This window comes from Guillardia theta (genome assembly GCF_000315625.1).
Source record: "Guillardia theta CCMP2712 unplaced genomic scaffold GUITHscaffold_8, whole genome shotgun sequence".
NCBI classification, from domain to species: Eukaryota; class Cryptophyceae; order Pyrenomonadales; family Geminigeraceae; genus Guillardia; species Guillardia theta.
The window spans coordinates 503,523-520,288 of NW_005434666.1; the positions used below are offsets into that span (position 1 = coordinate 503,523).

The following is a 16,766-nucleotide window of genomic DNA, read 5'->3' on the forward strand; positions in this document are numbered from 1 at the left end:
GGTCAGAATCGAGACCCCTATGGAATTCTGGAGAAAAGTCCAACTCGGACCTGAGAGCACATCTCCACTCAGTCAACGTCAGCAACGCCTCATGCTTGCATGCCTAGGTTCTTGTCGTTGTCGTACTGATCCACCGGGTAGAAAGGAGGAGTGAAATTGACGCCCTGCAAGGAGATGAATGCAATGGAGGGGCTCAGGAGGAAATGAGAAGGGGACCTTGTTCATGGGACCCGACAGATCAAATTTCAACCCCGACCACAAATTCATGCCTGCAACTTGATCATCATCCATCAACAGCAGCTGACGTTATAACCAAAGATGCCGGCGATTGCCGTGGGGAACCCGAGGAAGGATAAAATCATGTGGAAGAAAGCGTTTGCAATGAAGGTGTTCTTCTGCACATTTTCTGTGGGTCGATGAATCATTCACAAGCACTGAGCATCTATTGCCTTCCTACCAAGTCGCAGATTGAGCAGATCTTCTGTGGCATCGATTTGTTTAATGATTCGCGTCAACCTGTGAAGGAATTTCAGTCAGCAGCTCCACTACTTGTCGCAAATCACCTCGAATTGAGATTGCCGAGCTCGTACGCGTAGGTATCGAGGAGAACCTCAATGTGATCAGTGTAACTCTTTCCGGGACCATTCAGCAGCATCGAATCGATCCTCTATCGCATGCGAGCATTTGGTAAATCACATACAACAAGGCAATCAAGATCAAGATCGCCAGGGCTACCTCGGTGTCGTTGTACATTTCAGTCAAGTTCATCAACGCCATGAGCTGATCGTCTTTCTGAACCCTCTCCAGCTCATCTTTAGCTACCTGCACCTGCTGCACTGCCTTTTGAGGTCTGGGAGTCAGGTGCAAGTGATCGGCGACGAGGCAACACCTGTGCCACACGAGTCTTCAAGACATACATCTCATTGAGCATGGATGCTGTGACTGCCGACTTCAAGCTTTTCAGCTGAACTTTACAATCTTGCGAGCAGCTGTCCACAGCAGTCGTATGAACTTGAACAAACACGAGCAGGATTGCTTCCAAAACTTTGAGCTCAAATGGGAGATTGACCTGATACAAGGTTCAGATGACAGCTGCATGATACGAAATGTTCAACTTTTCCACCTGCTTGTCCTGAGGTTCTTCACGGAGTTTTGCAAGCAGGTGAATGAGCTGTGTGTCATCACCATCAGGGAAAACAAAGATGGCCTTCTTGCAGGTGATCTGGCCAGTTCGACTCAAAGCATGAACCCATGGTCACTTGTTACCAGTGCACGAATAGACGAAAAACTGATTACGAAAACTCCTCGACGAATCAAGAGCGTTGGCTCTGCTACACACAGCAGGGTACGGACGTCTCGAAGTTGAAGGACTGACCCGAGCGGCGCTGCAAAAGGCTGGTCAGGCCATGCAGCTGGTCGGATCACAGCAAAGAAGAACTTCGCAGAAGAGGAAAGAATGGCACGAGGAGGAGGAATAGTCTCGGACGCGCCGAGACAAAGGGCAAGCAAAGGAAACGCTCGGAACAAACTTTGCCCACCTGTCCGATTTGCTGCCTCCTTCTCGGGATCTTGCGATTTCGAGCGATTTTCTCTTGAGATCGACCTGGAGGTATGGGAGCTTCCCGTCCCCGTGTGGAGACCCGTGGGCGTGCTATGGCTACGAGAACCCTCCAGCTTCTGGGACAAGTCCGGGCTAAGATCCTGCAGGTGGGAGCGCAGCACGTCCCCTCCATGGTTCCTGGAGTTTGCATGCCGAAGGAGCTCCGATCTGTGATAAGACACACCGATTAGAAGCATGCTCCCTCCCTCCCTCTCGAGGTCAATCGATTGGACGCTCCTGCTCCGTACCTGCTCGAATCTTTGTTGTAGGAGAACTCGCGGACGAATCGTTTGCACTCCGCGAGGAGAGAGTGCCTGTGAAGAGGTCAACACGTTCATACGGGCGATGTTCTACATCAAGTGTAATGTGAAGCAAAATCGGTCAACCTGTTCATCTGAAGCTTCTCAGACAAGGTCAGATCAGGGAAGAGTTGTAACACTTCCATGAATTCGTTCTCTCTTCCTCTCTGTTCGAGCAGTCTCTGCAACACATCCAGGCTCGTCTGCTGCTGGAACGGCATGCTCATTCTATCAGCTTGCATCCTCTTCTTCAGTGCCCTCAGCTTCCCCGCCATCCTCCCTCGAAGGCCCCCGCGCTCGCCCACTTCCTCGATCGCCATTGTAATGCCTTCCCCTGAACTAAACCGGAAACCTACAACACTACCGACCCGGTCGGACCGCCTGATCGGACCGTCGGCCGGGCGGCCGGCCGGCCCCGGCCCGCGGCCGATCGGACTCGGAGTCCGAGCAATGGCGGTCACCGGTGGCACCGACTGCGGCGGCACGAAGCAACTTTGATTTGATACCACCGTTACATTATCACTTTTTACAACCGAACAACAGGACAGGGTAAAGAACGTTTAGAACTTCGGGTTGACTCCACATTAATGGCAACGCAAAACTTGATCTTCAGTCGTTACGCCCTCTGATCTTGATGCATCCGGATGATCGATAACAGCTCATTCAGTCTCTGCATGGCATTTCGTCAATTCAAAGAATCTAAAGCACTTTGAATTCTCACCTCCATCGTCGACCTCGAAGTCAATAGATTGTGCTTCTGGTGGTAGGGCACTGGCAGAATCGAAGCCAGCCAAAAGGACAGTTTCTGGATATCAATTGAGACTGAGATCAACCCAAGTTTTGAGGTTACCTCGGGATTCTCTGGCTTTGGGCCATGCGCAACATCGATGTCAGAACGCATGTTACCAAAGTTCTCCATCATCGCCTCAAACATCTGCGAGCACTCTCTGGCACATTCTTCCAACGATTGTGTGCTCTGAGCCTGCACGGCCGCCCCGTCCTGATCCTGCGACTCTTCGACATTCGCATCTCCCGCATCCTCTTGCTCGTTCTCGTTCTCTTGGCTGACTTGGACGTCGGCATGAGATTCCACTGGCTCGTCATGGATGATCTCAACCTGCCCGCCTGAGGTCAACTGCACACGACAACATGCGTCGGCTCAGCTGACCTTGCACCAGTGCAGTCCTTGTGTTCCATCCTCGACCCATGTGTCCAGAATCCGAAAACGATCTCGGCACTTTGCCTGCAGCAACAGTTCACAAGAGGAACAAACCAGCCAGCTGTCTGGCAAGGTTCCTCACCTGAACATGCGCACGCCCATCAGGAAGGAATTCCACCTCCGACAGCTCAGCGATCACTCCGACATCTCCCACACTTGCCTGTAAACGATCATCAGCATTCAAGTCATGGGCACATGTCCATGGTTGACCTGGTACGAATGCATGCACGGGAGGTAAGCAAATTTGCGAGACGCCTGGACGATTCGCTTGATCATAATCTGGAAACAGCCTTCAGGAGTGCTCACCACAGATCAATATTTGCAGACCTTATATCGAGGTTCGAAGAGATGTAGTACAAGAGGTGAGTACGGGTACAAGGTGTCGTTGTAGAAGAAGATCGGAAGAATGTTTTCCCACGCATTTCTTTCGTGTTGCAGCTGGAAAAATCAACAAGTAAGCCTTTTGACTACAAGCCGTTCCTCATCTTTCACAAGCCTACCTCGTCGATTCTGGCCTGATATTGATCGGGGAAGCAGTTCCTCAAGATATTTACAATGGTTATGTTTTCTGCATGCATCTCAGCCTGTATGTGGCATACCGACCTGCAGCAAACAACAGGTTTAGCGACACGATCATGCTCAACTGTACTCCTTGCCTGCACGCCGGGCATTTCTTTTTAGTTTTCCTCAGGGCAAAGACGAGACAAAAGCGACAGAAAGTATGACCGCACGGGGTCGTGACTGGTTCGCCCAAGAGCTGCAGGCAAATTGGGCACTCCAACAAACTTGTTGAAAGTAGTGCACTAGCTTCTTGTGGGGCTGATTCCTTCTTCTCCTCCTGAACTGTAACGTCGCCTGCTCTCGAATCTTCTGAGCTTTCCTCCATCTTGTACCCTGCAGTTGCAAAAATCTCAGCTGCATTAGGGCCCAAAAAGAACAAAATTGACATCTCTCATCCTTAGTTTGACAATATCCTTTGGTCTTTATCTGAGATCTACGTATGGAGTTCCGACTCCCTACATATCAAGTCGGATATTAGATGGTTGCATCTATCGCCGTGTTTGCTTCAACTACATCCCAGGCGAGGTCTAATTTCTTCTTTGGAACGTATCTTTGCTTTGCGAAGGCTCAGATCTATCATCAAAATCTATGAGCATGAAACCTTTCAACATCTGCATGTATGTTCTTCCTTGAATCCTCTTCAATCAGCATCCTCTTGTTTCATCTCTTGTTCTCTCGCTCCCTCGCCCCTTCACTTCATTCCCTAGCAGTATCTGAGCAATCAACATCGCGCGTCCCACCCCCCCACCACTATGGAGACCACCCCAGACTACCCCTCAATACTTGACACTCCCCATCCCAAACATCCAACTACCCCACCTTCCATCGAACGCACATGATATCCCTACCCCCCTCCCCCAGCATTTCTTCCCCAATTTCCTCGCGACCACCCCACAATGTACTACCCCCACCCTCTCAGCACCACAACATACACTCAAGGACCTGTAGATGTCCTCATCAAGCCCGAGAGTGGCAGTGCAGTGACGGTGGCCAGTCGAGGCCAGTCGGGCCCGGGCCCGGCCGGCCAGCTTTTATCAGTCACGGATCAGTCAGATCAGGGCGAGACTCGTGACTCTCGATTTACAGTGCCAGGCTATGAGTCCCCCTCAGGTTCCCTGCTTCTCTTCGATGACCTGCAAGCTCTCCTGAATGAAATTCTCCATCTCTACCAAAGTCTCCAACGCCTCCTCTGCCTGCTCGACTGACGTTGTGTTCTGAGGCGTCTCGTCGGCAGAAAAGAAGTTGAGGATTCCGCTTTGCTCCTCCACGAATTCATTCTTGAGGACGATCTTGCAGACGTTCTTGCTGCAGTTGTAGATGGTTTGCATGGAGCTGAGCTTCTGCCGGAGAAACTTCTCGGTGTCGCTCGCCCCCTCCTGACTCGCCTTCAACTGGCTGATCTTGTTGTTCTCCTCCTCACGAAGTCTCTGCTGGACGTGAGCTGGCGTGCTCGACATGAGCTTCGCCTTCTCCTTAGCTGCTTGAAGTGCTCGGCGTTGCTTCCTCGCTGCTGACTTCGCCTTCTCCACGAAACGAGCGGCGAGCGCGACCTCCTTCCTCTGATGGCGAAGGACTTGGAGGAGGAGCTCCAGACACTGCCTCATGACGAAGAGGCAGTCACCTGCCAAGAGCGCGCAGGTGCTGGCGGCATGAGGGAATCGTATTGGACCAGAGCTGAGATCGGTCGGCATCTCGATCTCCGTCTCCAGGATGACCTGCAGGGCGTTGGACACCAGGGACTGGGTGGCGTCGCAGATCTGCCGGGCAAGCGGCACCATGGCCAAGTCTTCATCGTAGTCTTCGATCACTTCATGCCGAAACTGCAGGCGGACGGAGCCCTTGACTATCACATTCATCCCTCCTGCAAGCGGATCATCAGCCGACTATAAGCAGGGCTAGGCACAACACAAGCACTACACAACCTTCCATCACATCGTGTGCATGCTCTTCCGAAGGCAGCAGGTCGAACCACACGTCGATTTCGTCGTCATCCTCGTCCAACGCCAGCTGATGCTCTAGAGCCTCGATCACATCTTGCGTCAGGATCTCGAAAGCCCCGATGAAGTCGTGGTTGTCCTCCTCGCCCGCATCCCAATCCCAGACTTCGAAGCGGACCGCATGCTCGGGCCGGATGCCCTTGTATGTAAAGGACTCGTTCCAGATGGGCGAGTAGTTTCCTCGCTTGACTTTGGTTCTGAACTCCTTGTCATGACACTTGACGATGACGTATGGGTCCACCTGCAACCATCGGTCAACCAAGGAGTGCACTGGGGAGGAGGCGAGGGCATTCGCGACAGAGCAAGAGGAGAGGCAGCAGTGGAGGCAGCGGAGGAACGAGGAATTTTACCGTTCCTGTTGTGCCCAGATCCATCTTGGGAAGGCCTTTAGCCTCCACCACATTGATAATGAGTCGTTCAACCACCACAGGCTTTTCCTGCTTTACAGGAGCAGCGCAAGCGCAAAGGAAGATGCCTATCTGACAAGCAATGTTCATGATAGTCTTCTGCTCTCTCTTCTCATCCTCGCTCGCAAACACCCGCACGCCTGACTGAAACTTTGAGGAAGGGCCGAAGATCTTCTCGAACGAGTCGCGAATGCCTTCGATCATGTCGTCCACTTGACATGTGGGAGGAACGGTGTCCTCCTGGATACCGAAGAAAGGATGGTCATGCGAGCTCGAGTGAACCTCGCTCCTCGTTGACTCCTCGTCCTCATAGATCTTCCTCAGGCCTGTCCCCGTACACACTCTCCAATATTTGCCGTAGTCTTGCCTGAGGGCAGGGAATGTGATGAAGTACTCGAGGTAGGGCAGCGACTGAAGGATGACGTGAAGCTTCTTCCAGATCTTGAGGCGATAGAGGAGGAAAGGAAGCTCGACGACCTTTCTGCGAGAGATCTCAAGCTGGTCCAGAAACTCCGCGAGCGAGATGAGATGGAGGAGTGGGTTCGGCAGGACCTCTGGAGCTGCCGGAGCTGCCAGGTTCTCTCTCGACGGCTCCCGATCTGCCGAAGGCTTGCGGGAGATCATCCAGGGAGTTTCACTCTTCTCCTGGCCCTGAGAGGACAGCAGGCAGTAGCAGAGTGACTTGTGCACGAGCTCCATCCCCGAGACGAGGTTCTGGTACTGAAGCTTCCGCTTCTCGACTGGATTGAGAGGAAGCGGATTGGAGCGACTGGCCGCCTTGAAGTTGCTGCTGCCATGGAGGAAGATGGTCGACAAAATCTCGAGGATCTCATCCGGCCGCATCTCCTCTGGAATCTCCTCCACGTGGAACACGCGGCAGATGCGGACAAGCAGCTTAATGTTGTCATCGTCAGCTGGGCTGAGCGTGCGGCCCACCTGAGTTGCTTGTTGGATGTTCTTGATAGAGTTGAAGATGATCTGAGAGTGCCGTCAGTTCCACTTGCCAGCAGACGTCAGCTCTCACCATCTCGACGCCCTGGCGCACGATAGAGTGACGGAAGCGGATGACTCCGTGGTCGTCGAAGCAGAACAAGTTGAGGGCGTCTCGAAGAGGGATGTAGAAAGTTGCTGAAAGGAGACTTGGGCTGATCCTCCTCATCACATCTCGCAGTTCAGTCTGCAGGAGGCCGTCCCTGGTCAGCGCCAGGAAGAACAGCATGTCTATCGCCCCCTCGAACTCCGAGCTCCATTCCAGAAGGATGCTCTGCATGAGAGCGAGCGACTTTTCCTCCACATTCTGAAGAGCCAGTTCACCCTCCTCGTCGTCGGCTGCATGAACTTTGGTGTCGGTAGGTTTCACTTGTGATTCATCGTCGCCTCCCTGAGCCTCCTGGGATGAATCTGTCTTGCTGCCTTCAGCATCGCTCTGACCGTTGGGGTGATTGTTGCTTGAGGTGGAAAAGTGTACCCTGGACTTGAGCTTTCCGCTACGTAGAAGGAGCATACCGATCAAAAATTCGTCATATGGGATGGTGAGCGACGAACGGGGCTGAGCCGCCACTCCCTTGGAGTCTACATGGTGAGAAAGAAAGAGCTCGATATCGTAATCCCTCAAGTCATCGTTGAAGCGATGGAGCATGCTCCTGGCCTCCTCGATCGACACCGAACCCCGCGCATAGTCCAGGGGGAGCCGGGACTTGAGGATCGCAACGACACTCTCCCTCCTCCTAGACGCGTTCTTCTGTGTATTGGTTTCCACTGCGGAGAAGCTCCCGTTGAGATCTTGCATGCTTCCTCTCTTGGAGGCGCGGAAGATGGAGCCCATTCTCCTCTTGGAACCGCTCGTATGCACACGATTGAAAGTTTCGATCAAGTCCTGGCAGATTGGTCATCAACTTGTGGTCGTTTTCTGCTGCGTGGCTACACGGACGCCATCACGCTGGCCTCCTTCACCATCGCCATATCGACATGACTGAACATTCAAACAACAACAACAACCGCCAATATTGTATCCGCAAATGTCATATCTATCATCTCGATTACCTTCAATACGATCTTTCCGAGATCTTTCGGATTCTTGTATCTTCGAACGTGGTTCCCAGCATTGACTGATTCGAGCCGACCCTTGAGATTCTGTGCATGGCAAAATTTTGATCAGATGAAGCTTTGCTCATATTCTCTTTCTACTCTCTTATCTCTCATGTTTTCTCTCTTCTCGACTTTGCGAGATTTCAACTCTTTCCTCCTTTCCATCGTATTGTCCAGTTCAGCGATGCTTCACTCACATCCATGGCAGCCGATCGAACGGCTCGTCGATGAATCGGCTCCAGGAAGTCGGTGTCGCTGCTCCCCTGTACCAAATTCAACAAGAGCGCAATCCAGCAAGAGGAGAGTTGAAAGTGACTGAGGCATCCACGGATTGGATGTTTGAACAACAGAAACATGTGAGATAGAGAGAAATGCGCGAAAGAATTGAAAAGATAGCGAGGACCTTCTGGTTCTGAAATGCGTACTGCGGGTCACGGAAATAAAATAGCGCTCCGGGCATCTCACTCGGACAAAGGAGGAATGCAGTCCTGAGTTTAGCGCATAAGACCCAAAAATGGGCAAGGGGAAGGGGAGCAGTATCGAGAGGCGAGAAAGAGGAAGAGGAAGAGGAAGAGGAAGAGGAAGAAGGAAGCAGGAGGAGGAGGAGGAGGAGGAGGAGGAGGAGGGAAGCAGGAGCTGTCATCTGCATCACATACGTGCACTCGACTTCCAGGACGCTTGCAGCCATCTTAGTGTTGGAGGACGAGGACAAGACAGGATTGCAGATATTGCGAATCCAAGGTCGTTCTCGCAGACAGCTTGACGACTCCCTTGGGATCTGATGACAGAGCCCACGTCAGGAGAAAGCAAATGGTCAGGTGGAAAAGCTTCTGACCTCTGAGAGCACATCTCCGTACTTTTCACCAAGAAGACAGACAAATGCTCCGTTCCTGCTGCTCTCCAGCGACTGCAGGCACAGGCCAAGCAACCTCCAACAGTGTGAGGAAAATGGGGTCGCCAGAGAAAGTGAGGAAGGCAGGATACGGCAGAAATGGGCAGGGCAGGACGCTAGAGCAAGGGACAAGAAGAAGGCGATATTTCCACACCTTGGATCGCTATCGTCGTGAATGGAGGCTCGCAGATCCATGACATTCACCTCCCATCCCACATACGCACATTCTTGTCGGATGTTGCTCAACACAACTTCGTCCATCTCCTGCTGCCTTGTCAATCTCATGCACTGCTTGACTACCCGGCAAGGTCCATCGCCTCCCCCTGCTCCTACCGTTCGCTCTTTCTCCATTTCTGGCCCAGCATTCGCCGCGATGTAGATGTGGAACACTCTAACAGAGACTCTGTGCTGAGGGATGCTGACTAGTCAACAGCAAGGGATCTGATCACAGCGGAAGACCTTCTCGACAGGAAGTGAAACTCTCAGCAGGCAGAGAGGGCTTCGTGCGATGAGCAGGCCTCGATCGTCGTTGCTGAACTCTGAGTTCAGACGGTAGACATAGAAGTATCTGAATGGCCCAACGACAAGGATCAGCAAGTTTATGTGAGAGAAATCAATTGCTGACCTCCCTGGAATGATGTTGTCGTTGTCGAAGACAACCTTCCCCCGCTGACTCCCTGCAGCACCAGTGTTATCCATCTTTGTCCAAATCAGGATCAGTCCCTCTGAATCACTCAGACCTGCTGGGACAGGAATGGAGGAGACGAACGATCCGACGAGATCGTCTTCAAAAATTTCCTTATGCTCCGATGATTGCCAAGGAGCCAAATCCAGAGCCCTGACAACAAGCTTCATTTCCACTCTCTATTGTCTGCAATCAAAGATGCATAAAACTTGTTCTATCGGGCCGTGTATCTCAATTGATGATCTCACCATAGCTCGATCGAATGATCGTCTCTGTCGTGTACGCAATTCACCTCATAGTCGACTCTTAAAACGTTTCCAGGAAGAAGTTCCGTCTCACAGGAGAGCTGAAAAGGTAATGAGAAGAATCAAGACCTTGCAGCGCATGCTCTCAGTGCTCTACCTTGGCTTCAGGCCACATGGAGCAGATCGGGTTTGACACCGAGAACGGAACAGGATTCCCTTTCATGTAATACCGCACCTGCAAGCGACCATGGGCAGGGAGGCAATGATGTGAGGTCAGTTCGACCTCGAATACTCCCGGAGGTGCCGGTTGATGGAGGGCGTCGGAGGGGAATGAGAGCTCCGCCAGGTTTGACTAGTCAAGAGATCAACAGGAGGAGCGCAAGGGATCAGGAAGGTACCCGCGCCATGGGGATCTTGGCGATCAGACCGAGGTCCGGTACAGATCGCAGGTCCACGTCCTTGAGAACTTGGCCTTTGAGCTTGCGATGAACGTGTGTCAGTCGCAGGAGAGCATCTCAGCCATCATGTACCAGCCTTCGAATGGAGGAGAGATCCGGGTAAAGCCCAAGCCAGTCTTCGTCACTTGGTACTCGGTGCTCGTCCAGTAGAAATCGGACGGCGCAGGTCACTTTCAAGGTGTCACCGATGATGAAATCGTGCGGGGCTGCAAGCAACTCAGGTCATGGCCTTGGGTGTAGCAAGCCTCTCACCATTAATCATCACAGCCACCGCACAATCAGTAGCTGAAGGAACAGACGACTTCCACATCTGGATACTCTCTCGAAACCTCTCTTCCAGCTCCATGTCGTTTCTGATATCTTTCAGACTGTCCATGCAGACCTTGGCTGCACTTGCAGCATCGTGCTGCTGAAGTTTCTCGACTTGGCTTTTCATTTGCTCCGCAGTTGTTGGGGCACGAGGAGTGTCAAACACGGCTGAGTGAGAGTCATCAGAGCTGTCTGAATCCTCTTTGGAGCTGCGTGTTGCATGCTGAGGCTTGAAGCTTCGAAGCTTCTTCCCAAGCTGCTTTGCCGCTCTCATGACTCAACTCAGTTAGAGAACCAGTTGACCAGCGTCTGCTACAGGCTCAGGCTCCTTTGCCACATTCTCAGTTTTCCTGCGCGTCAAACTTTTGAAATTCAGCCAACCCGCCTCAGTGATTGTTCACACATTGCACCGTACCGTGTGACAGTGACCGGCGAGTCACCGAGTCAGCGGCGGGCCCGGCCACTGGGGCCCTGCAGTGCCGGTCGTGGCTGTTACTCTCTTCTAGGAGTACTGTAACGGTTCCGAAAGTTCCGAAGTATCAGCGGCAACTTGCTTCGAATTGTCAGTTTCTGTTCCCCCCACCCTACCCCCCTCCGAGAGTCTCTCATCTCATTGGACCACGTCAGAACCCCTTGTGCGACCGGGGATCGGACCCCCTCCACAGTGGCACCTGAAGCAGACTAGTACCCGTGATAACCCCTATTTTTATCTAGTAGGGGTACCGTCTGAGGTGTAAGACAGGCTCTAATCGATGGTAGGGGTGGCTCCGACCGGAATAGCGACTGAAGACGGCGGTAGTAACAAATCTCTTGTGTGAGAGCGGCGATGCTTCCGTCTCCTGCTCCACCAGCCTCTCCTCAGGGAGACTTGTGTCGACTCCTTCCTTGCTCAGCCTCTGGTTCGAGGGATGATCGCGACTGATTGCTACACGTGTACGTGTTGGTGAAGGTATGTTGCCGATTAGAGTGGCAGACTTCCTGTCTTGCCGTCAGAGGAAAGCAGCGTCGCAACTCAAAGGTAGCAAGTGCTCGAGCTCTTGGCGCGCTTGCATCGACGTGCCTGACCTGTGCGACGGGAGGTGATGCTGAGGGAGGTGCCGAATTGGTGATGTTGACTCAGAGTGCAGATGCTATTGCATGCCCTGCAGGAAGGAACAGCGCTTTCTAGCAGAAGATATCGCAATCGATGAGCAAGGCATCCATTCGAGATGGGACGACGGAAGGTGGATCTCTTTCCTTCAAGCGATCCGCAAGGCCTCCCAGGAGTTCGCCATGAGGTCTAACGAAGACTCGCTTTCTGTCGCTTCCACCAGCGGGGGTTGTGAATCTGTGGCGGAAGGGATGGAAGCGCTAACGACAGGAAAGGATCGTCTTGCGCAGGAAGAAATACAACACGAAGCGCACCAAAGAGCATCGAGAAGCGACACGTCTCGTCGCCCGTTTCCTCGAGAGTTCGATTTCCAACGGCTTGTCAAAGTGTCCAAAGTCGGAGCTGGATGCAGCTCTGTGGTATGGCGTTGCGTAGACAAGACTACCGGCAAAGACTTGGCGATGAAAGAGGTTAAACTCCTGTGCCCGCTCACACAACATAACTTGACTTACCTTGCTGCAGATTTCCATGCACACGGACAAAAATGACAAGCAGACGGTGCTGCGCGAGGTTCTTCGGATGTATGGCATAGGAACGCATCACCCCAACCTGGTCTCATGCTATGAGGTCTTCTATGCTGAGGGTTGCTTCCTTGTGGTCATGGAGCTCATGGACAGAGGCTCGCTGCGGGATCATCTCAAAAGGCAGAGGAACTCAGGCAGGGAGGTCCCGGGGCGAGTGATGGCAGCGGTTGCCTGCGACGTCCTCTCGAGCCTCGAGTTCTTGCACGGCACGCTGGGGCTGATACACAGGGATGTCAAGCCAGGGAACATTCTCATCTCGTCCGCAGGAGGAGTCAAACTAGGAGACCTCGGTATCTGTTCGACCGTGCAGCAAGTCCTGGCAATGGAGCCCCCGACCTCTAGCGGGGAGGGCACATGTGAAGACGAGAGATGGATAGGAACGTTGGCGTACATGTCCCCTGAGAGGTTGGTAGGCGACAGATACAGTCAGAAGGCTGACGTATGGAGCCTCGGCATTGTCGTTGCTGAAGCAGCCATGGGAAGGTTTCCCTTGTCGTTCCCGGGGGAGAAGTGCCTTCACTTCTGGGACCTGCTAGACTTCGCCACATCTGGTGCATGCCCCTCTACGCAGATTCGGTCAGACGAGCCAGCCATGGCTGAGTTCATATCTAAGTGCTTGTCTCGAGATGCTTCTTGCCGGCCCGAGGCCCACGAGCTCAGGGGGCATGCATGGCTGGAGGAGATGGACAGGGAAGCTTTGATAGAATGGTTGGAGTAGGATGTCACTGTTGCTGCTGGAGATGTTGATTATTGTGTACTAGAGAGGAGGTACGTCTTGGTGTAATCATGTATTGCTTGTGTCCATTCGAATAAAATGAGTTGAAGAGTATTCGTTTCCCATTATCAGCATCATGATGGCATCGTAAACCAAAGAATCCGCAACATCTTGCAAACACGTGATGAAGAGGAAAGAACAGCGGATGATGCTCGTACCTCTGTGTTCCAACGGGAGAGCATGGAAGAAGCTCTGCCAATCCACTCCGCTGATGACGTCATGCAGCTTAACTTGCATCTTTTCCTTCGCATCAACTCAGAAAGAAAGGCTGCTAAGATGGTTATGAACCTGGTTGACGTCAAGGGGCAAGCGTGGAGAAGATGAGGTCTTGTCGAGAGGAGCCTCGAGCCTCGCGACTTCAAACTGAAACTGAAGCAGCTGGAGGGGGACATCGCGCCTTGCTGCAGCCTCTGGGTCCCCAAGTTCGCTCTGATACATCTCCATGCTCGCTCTCATCTCCTTCACCTGCTCTTCCATTTGATCCCACACGCTACACCAGGAATCCTTGAGACTGTTCGATGCAAGATCAATCTCATCTTCAATGTTTCCTTCAGCTGCTTCCATATTCTTCAATTCTCTTTCCTCCTCGCTCTCTTCCCCTTCAGTCACTGGTCCCTCCCCTCTTTGAAGAGTCACGTCTCCTCCAACAGGCTTCTCCTCATGGTCTTGATTCAAGTTCTGACATACCTTCACAGCCTCGTCCTTGAGCACGAACCCCTCGTCGAAGATGAACCACCCTTGTCCTTCCAGGACAAGCACGAAGAAGATGACCCGACACGCCCGCTTCAGGTTCGGGTGGGGAGGCCTGTCGCCAAATATGGTGCCCTTCACGATGTATTCTGTTGCCCCCAGCAGTTCCCTTCCCACCTGCCTCATCTTCACGCCTATTCCGCAGGAGCAGCAAGACAGAGATCAATCACCTTGGAAGGCTCCAGACTCTTGAGGAATCTCATGAGGGGACGGGCGAACGGATCTGATTGCTGGTGAGCTGAGTGCTAGCAGGACGCCAGCTGGGTTACCTGCTTTCTGTAGGAGCCATCCTCTGATCACACTATTCGGTGCGGCTTGCGAGTCACGCAGGCTGTCAAGGCTGGTGACAAGCGACTGGTAGTCCATGTTGCCGGTCAGCAACACAGTGGGATGGAGGATGTCGTCCTTCCCGCAGAAGGTCAAGGCCCTCAGCTGCCCTCACCTCTCCGTCAGCGACGTCAACATGACTTACATCATCACCAGTTCTGCCTTGTCGCATTGCTCGATGAGCCGACCAAACTTTCCCCAGAAGGAAAGTGCGGCGATCGCTAGCTCCTGTCCTTGCCGATCTCGATCTACCCCATTGCTTCGTCGCAAGATAGCTTTACTTTCCTCCTTCATCCCACAGAGAAACAGGAGGAGAGCTGCATCTAAGGTCTCCCTCCCATTTTCGGCTCCTGATTCTCGATCCATCCCAAGCGCGAGGAAAGCTCGATCAAGGATCCAATCCGTCGAGGTGGAGTTAGAAGTCGCCTGCTCCGACCAACTGATGGCGACAGCACATGCACATGACCAAGCGAGATATCGAGGCACAGCATGCGAGCCCTTCGACGGAACAGGAACAAGAGCAGCGCACTCGTGGAAGGCGACGGTGGCCTCCTAGCAAAGCAAGCTCTTCAAAAACCCAAATATCGTGCTTTGCTAGGGACCAACCTTGGCCTGTCCTACGTGCCACTTTTGCAGTCCTTTCCCCACGATGCATAAGGCAAGATTCATAGTAGCTTGCTCACACCTGGGTGGCCATCAACAGCCGCAAATTTGCGAGAGAGAATGCAACTACTTTGGATCATTGTAGATGGCTCGTCTAAAGCATTGCTCCGCAGCCTGAAGGTGTCCGGCGTTGAACGCCGCTACCCCCATGTTGACAAGACTTTGAGAGTCGATGGAGTCATCTGCAAAGGCAGACCTGCGGCAGGCAGACGATCATGTCACCCATCGGGCTTGACGTCAACATGGGCAGCATTACTTCCCATACAACTCCAACGCCTGCCGCGAGAACCCTCTCTCACTGTACAAGTTCGCAAGGTTGTATTGACAATCCTGGTTGTCTGGGCTGAGAAAATGATGATCAACAAAGCGCAGGGCGAGTTGTCATTGCAGTTTTCAGTTGCACCTGCACTGGAGTGCTTGCAAGTAACATCTCCTTGCCTTCTTCCAATGATCGATGGATATCGGCCCCCACCTTCCTTCCGCCGTTCGGATCTTGGTCGCCTTGGCATGCCAGACTGTTGCCAGGTTGAAGTGTGCCTGAAACAAAGTGAGCAACCGATCGCAGCGGCGGAAAACAGACATTGAAGAGCTTCGGGTTCACCTCCAAGGCCCTGCCGTAGCACTCGATAGCTCGCTCCACCTGTGCAAGTTTGAGGAAGAAAACGGGAGTTGGAGGTTGAGGGGGGGATCTGGAGTTGCCGAGAAGGGAAGTGCGGGCAGTAAGGAAGGCAAGGGCGCAGTAATGTCACCTCCCCCAACTCGATAAGAACGTTTCCAAGGTTGTTGTGCGATTCAGCGATCGCCGGATTGATCTCGCATGCCTCGGAGAAATGTTTCAACGCGGCATGCAAGTCGTCCTTTGCCACTGCATGCTTTCCCGCCTCCATGCAGCTCAAGAACATCTGACGCTCCTTCAGCTTGTTGCCAGCATTGTCCTGGCTGCAGGCTGCCGTAGGGTTCTTCCAATCGCTCACGAGGGGACCCAAAGGGTTCAACGAGGGAGACAGGGAGGCGGGTGAGAACATTCCCACCATGATCGTCGCCAGGAGGGACGAGGTGCTCACCGTTGATCGCATCTTGAGCCCCCCCCCCCCACCTTGCTTCACTCAAGGAAACTCTCTCTCCTCCTCCCTCTCGCTTCCCCTCTGCCCATCCTGGAGCTGCGCTTCCTCCTCTACACCATGCTCGACCTGGAAGCACACTGGGGAGCACATGCGGGATGCGCCCCTTGCGTGCTGTATGAGGATTTACCAGGGAGATGGGGGAGGGAGGCACAAGAGGAGAGCGTCTGGTCGCAGGAATGAATCATCCACGATGACAGCAGCAGAGCAGCTGAGGGAGGGACGGGGCATGCGACAGACACACGTGGTTGCAAGTTCATTTACAGGTCGTAAGGTACAGAGGTATCAACAAAGAAAATGCAGAGGGAGGGAGGAAGCCATGTCGTTGTTCTGCGGCAGGCGCATCAGCTTCCAGGTGCTCAAGGAGTCGCGTCCTCCATGTTCATCTCATCTTCCGCTTGCTTCGCAGAGGCGATGATGTCACGTGGGATCGACGCAACCAGCCCCTGCCCCACCATGACAGAAGTCAGCAACACCAACATCCTCTCAGGCTGACTCACTGTGATGTTCGGGTTCAGCCTCACGTTCTCATCCGACAGCGCCTTCTGCATGTCCTCGAGCCACCTGAATACTATGAGACCCCGGAACAGAGAACGAACACCATTCACTTTTTGACGGAATCGGGCATCGTCTGCTCCAAAGTCAACCACGATACCCAGTCAGGCAGGTTTGCTCACCAGAGACACGTTGTTCGTG

General features: G+C 53.1%; 5 protein-coding genes across 5 annotated transcripts; 1 reads left to right on the plus strand and 4 right to left on the minus strand.

The window, feature by feature from the left end:
* Positions 1–89: 89 nt before the first annotated feature.
* GUITHDRAFT_101717 (hypothetical protein) lies at positions 90–2,219 on the minus strand (the record flags this gene model as incomplete). The annotated part of the gene is made up of 12 exons (XM_005839473.1): positions 90–164; positions 217–269; positions 314–406; positions 458–516; positions 564–631; positions 736–840; positions 890–1,069; positions 1,124–1,222; positions 1,267–1,385; positions 1,539–1,768; positions 1,849–1,914; positions 1,987–2,219. The coding sequence occupies 12 exons, from the start codon at positions 2,217–2,219 to the stop codon at positions 90–92; spliced, it is 1,380 nt and encodes a 459-aa protein (XP_005839530.1).
* A 296-nt stretch (positions 2,220–2,515) lies between these two features.
* GUITHDRAFT_101718 (hypothetical protein) lies at positions 2,516–3,696 on the minus strand (the record flags this gene model as incomplete). Its single annotated transcript, XM_005839474.1, has 8 exons — positions 2,516–2,569; positions 2,621–2,704; positions 2,750–3,016; positions 3,068–3,142; positions 3,201–3,278; positions 3,329–3,397; positions 3,446–3,556; positions 3,619–3,696. The coding sequence occupies 8 exons, from the start codon at positions 3,694–3,696 to the stop codon at positions 2,516–2,518; spliced, it is 816 nt and encodes a 271-aa protein (XP_005839531.1).
* A 1,089-nt stretch (positions 3,697–4,785) lies between these two features.
* On the minus strand, positions 4,786–11,034 carry GUITHDRAFT_101719 (hypothetical protein; the record flags this gene model as incomplete). The annotated part of the gene is made up of 19 exons (XM_005839475.1): positions 4,786–5,540; positions 5,602–5,917; positions 6,027–7,061; positions 7,108–7,959; positions 8,127–8,216; positions 8,369–8,434; positions 8,824–8,949; positions 9,007–9,061; positions 9,218–9,330; positions 9,397–9,471; positions 9,523–9,631; positions 9,689–9,740; positions 9,804–9,901; positions 9,997–10,094; positions 10,151–10,228; positions 10,277–10,345; positions 10,392–10,472; positions 10,524–10,657; positions 10,704–11,034. The coding sequence occupies 19 exons, from the start codon at positions 11,032–11,034 to the stop codon at positions 4,786–4,788; spliced, it is 4,533 nt and encodes a 1,510-aa protein (XP_005839532.1).
* A 1,211-nt stretch (positions 11,035–12,245) lies between these two features.
* GUITHDRAFT_48674 (hypothetical protein) lies at positions 12,246–13,110 on the plus strand (the record flags this gene model as incomplete). Its single annotated transcript, XM_005839476.1, has 2 exons — positions 12,246–12,320; positions 12,373–13,110. Coding segments are annotated over 2 exons (813 nt in total), but the record flags the coding sequence as incomplete, so codon positions are not given.
* Positions 13,111–13,218: 108 nt separating this feature from the next.
* GUITHDRAFT_101721 (hypothetical protein) lies at positions 13,219–15,974 on the minus strand (the record flags this gene model as incomplete). The annotated part of the gene is made up of 12 exons (XM_005839477.1): positions 13,219–13,319; positions 13,368–13,452; positions 13,498–14,076; positions 14,130–14,182; positions 14,229–14,391; positions 14,440–14,838; positions 14,893–14,971; positions 15,020–15,145; positions 15,206–15,292; positions 15,422–15,486; positions 15,551–15,589; positions 15,699–15,974. 12 exons carry the CDS (start codon positions 15,972–15,974, stop codon positions 13,219–13,221), a joined length of 2,052 nt encoding a protein of 683 aa, XP_005839534.1.
* Between the last annotated feature and the right edge of the window lie 792 nt (positions 15,975–16,766).